This window comes from Diplotaxodon limnothrissa, linkage group LG23, assembly GCF_057381915.1.
Source record: "Diplotaxodon limnothrissa isolate DT_005_m linkage group LG23, D_limnothrissa_male_GT1.1, whole genome shotgun sequence".
In the NCBI taxonomy this organism is placed as follows: domain Eukaryota; kingdom Metazoa; phylum Chordata; class Actinopteri; order Cichliformes; family Cichlidae; genus Diplotaxodon; species Diplotaxodon limnothrissa.
This window is the reverse complement of record NC_140617.1, coordinates 37,749,249-37,751,792: the sequence shown is the minus strand read 5'-3', so window position 1 is coordinate 37,751,792 and position 2,544 is coordinate 37,749,249. Positions and strand designations below refer to the sequence as shown.

The 2,544-nt window shown below is 40.0% G+C and overlaps 1 protein-coding gene across 1 annotated transcript; it reads right to left on the bottom strand.

Moving 5' to 3' along the window:
• Positions 1 to 370: 370 nt before the first annotated feature.
• On the bottom strand, positions 371 to 2,319 carry LOC146608638 (E3 SUMO-protein ligase ZBED1-like). Its single transcript, XM_085348714.1, has 6 exons — positions 1,762 to 2,319; positions 1,522 to 1,664; positions 1,224 to 1,457; positions 992 to 1,135; positions 829 to 897; positions 371 to 733 (listed from the first exon to the last, which is right to left on the bottom strand). Exons 1-6 carry the CDS (start codon positions 2,303 to 2,305, stop codon positions 371 to 373), a joined length of 1,497 nt encoding a protein of 498 aa, XP_085204840.1. The 5' UTR covers positions 2,306 to 2,319.
• Positions 2,320 to 2,544: the final 225 nt, after the last annotated feature.

The following is a 2,544-nucleotide window of genomic DNA, read 5'->3' as shown; positions in this document are numbered from 1 at the left end:
TGGTGTGGAAAAAATAGATGCTTCAACGTAGTGTGAATACAGACTTAGTACAGCACCAGTGAGCTCAAACACTGCCTGTAGGGTAAACTAATGAATAGGGATGGGTATCGTTTAGGTTTAATCCGATACCGGTGCCAAAACGGTACTTTTGAAACGGTGCCGGTGCTTAAACGGTGCACGAAACAGTGCTTAAAGAATAAAGAACACAAACTTTGTCCAAAAACCTCTTGTGTTTTTATTTTTCCCAGTAATTTTTTTAAGCAAAATTATAACAAAGTTAGCCCTTTCTGTCAATAAAACATAACGTCTTTGGTTGGAACCAGTGCTTAAACAATTGAAAACACAAACTTTGTCATGAAACCTGTGATGTTTAGCAGTTTTTTTGCAAGAAGATAATCATATTAGCCTTTTCTGGAGCTATACGGCATCGCTCTTGGCTGATGGCATGCCCAGCACAAGAGAAAACTCTTTCAGAAGGCGTTGATGAGGCTGGGACACACAAGTATTTTTCTGATAGGCCAGATAAATTGGGGAGTGTATCCCTCTTACTCCACCACCAGGCCACGGGGTCTTGTCCAGAGGTAATTCCTGGCAGTTTTTTGTATATTTGAAGCTCCTTCTGTACCTGTTCTGTGATTGAGGGGACTCTACCCGCTTGAGAAGCAGCCTGTTGAAGCTCTCTGTCTTCATCCTCAAACAGCTTTTCTAAGGGTGACTTCTGGACCTTACTTAGCTGAAAAACAACAAAAAAAGATGTGTGAGATTTGCAAAATAAATAAAGATCACTTTTAGAATGTAGTGGTTGTGTTAGAAAAAATCTGAAATTACATATTTTTCTGGCTTGTCCATGTCAGCATCATCCACCTCGCTGTGTGCTTTGGGGTCCTCAGTGGGAGGCTATGGACACACAGATAGTAAAAGAGCATTCCTTCAACATAGAAACTACATCATGATGCAAAAGGACAAGATTGTACACACACAATGAAAATACCTGCGCAACTGCTACTGTGGCATTTGCAACTGCTGCCTTCTCCAACCTGTCCCAGATGTCAGTAGCTGCCTCACCACCTAGCCTGCCTTTAAAACGTGGGTCCATCATCGTGGCCTCCTTCAGAAATTTCTGAAGGTTTTTATCCTTTAAGTAAAACAAGATATAACATAGGACCTGATACTGAAAAAAGGTAACCCTATTTTTCATGCGCATTGACATTGTCTGCAAATACCTGATATCTTTTCTGCAGACTACCCCAGACTTTCTCTTTTATTGAAGAGGTGAAAACACTGTCTTCATCACATCGTCTGAAATGTGCCTCCAGCTTGGCCAGGATGGGGATGATTGGGCTGCATGTGGGTGACTTGTCACTTGAGACACACATGGTTGACGTGTACAGGACTTGCATGCACTTAATAAACTCCTCTGCCTTGATTAAATCAGTGTGCGTGAACCTTTCTAGCCTGTTGAAAAATATTCACAATGTTAAAGGTAACTGACGTAATTTAGCTCTTGCAAGTGATGCTCATGTCCTTCTCCATAGGCTTCCTCAGCCGTTGATCCAGAGCAGCTGCCTGGATTGCATCAAACTGCTCCATAAATCTCTCCACCATTAGGAAGAGAGAATTCCAGCGCGTCTTAACATCAAGAATTACATTATGCTCTGGCAAATCTAAAGCACAGATAGACACAAACATATTTTAAATTACTATAAAAAAGGTAATATGAATAACAATACATCTTGATATGTAACTGCATGCGCTACTTACCCAGGATTCGCTGCTTTTCTCTGAGCACAGTTTTGCTCAAGGATGAACGTTTGAGCCACACCACAACTGAACGGATTTTGGCACACCAGCTGGAAACTGCAGGAATGTCATACACCTTTTGTGCGGCCAGGTTGAGGGTATGAGCAAAGCATCCCACTTTTAAAAAGTCCAATTTTTTCAAAGCAACATCCATGTTGCAGGCATTATCTACAGTGGCAGCAATTATTTTCCCTCCCAAGTGAAATTGCTCCACAACGCTTGATATTTCTTTAGCGACAACTGGACCTGTTTGTGACTCATAAACTGCTTCAGTGCTGAGCACATTCTGCTTCATTTTGCCTTTGTAGATGTAGTGAACAGTCACTGTGAGGAAATGGTCCTGAGCAATACTGGTCCATCCATCACAGGTGATAGCGACCTTGTTAACCTGTGCCAAATTCTGGATGAGGTTGCTTTTCTCCACACAATACCAAGCAGGTATAAGTGTGTTGGATAGATCATCCCTGGATGGGGGCTGATACCTCGGATTAAGGGCAGAGGACATCTCCCTGAATTAAAAAAACAAAACAAAACAAAAAAAAACAAATTTATAAAAAGAAAGTGTTTTTGACTTGAAATTTAATTCTTTTTTTCAGATAAAATAAATAAAACATATGAACCAGCTCCCAGAATAAAGAGAAAATACATTTGAATTCTAATTAATTTTTTTCTTCCAGATAAAAAATAAAAACATATAGCTCACCTTTTATTCAAATATAGTTTACTTATAATATTTAGAAAAGA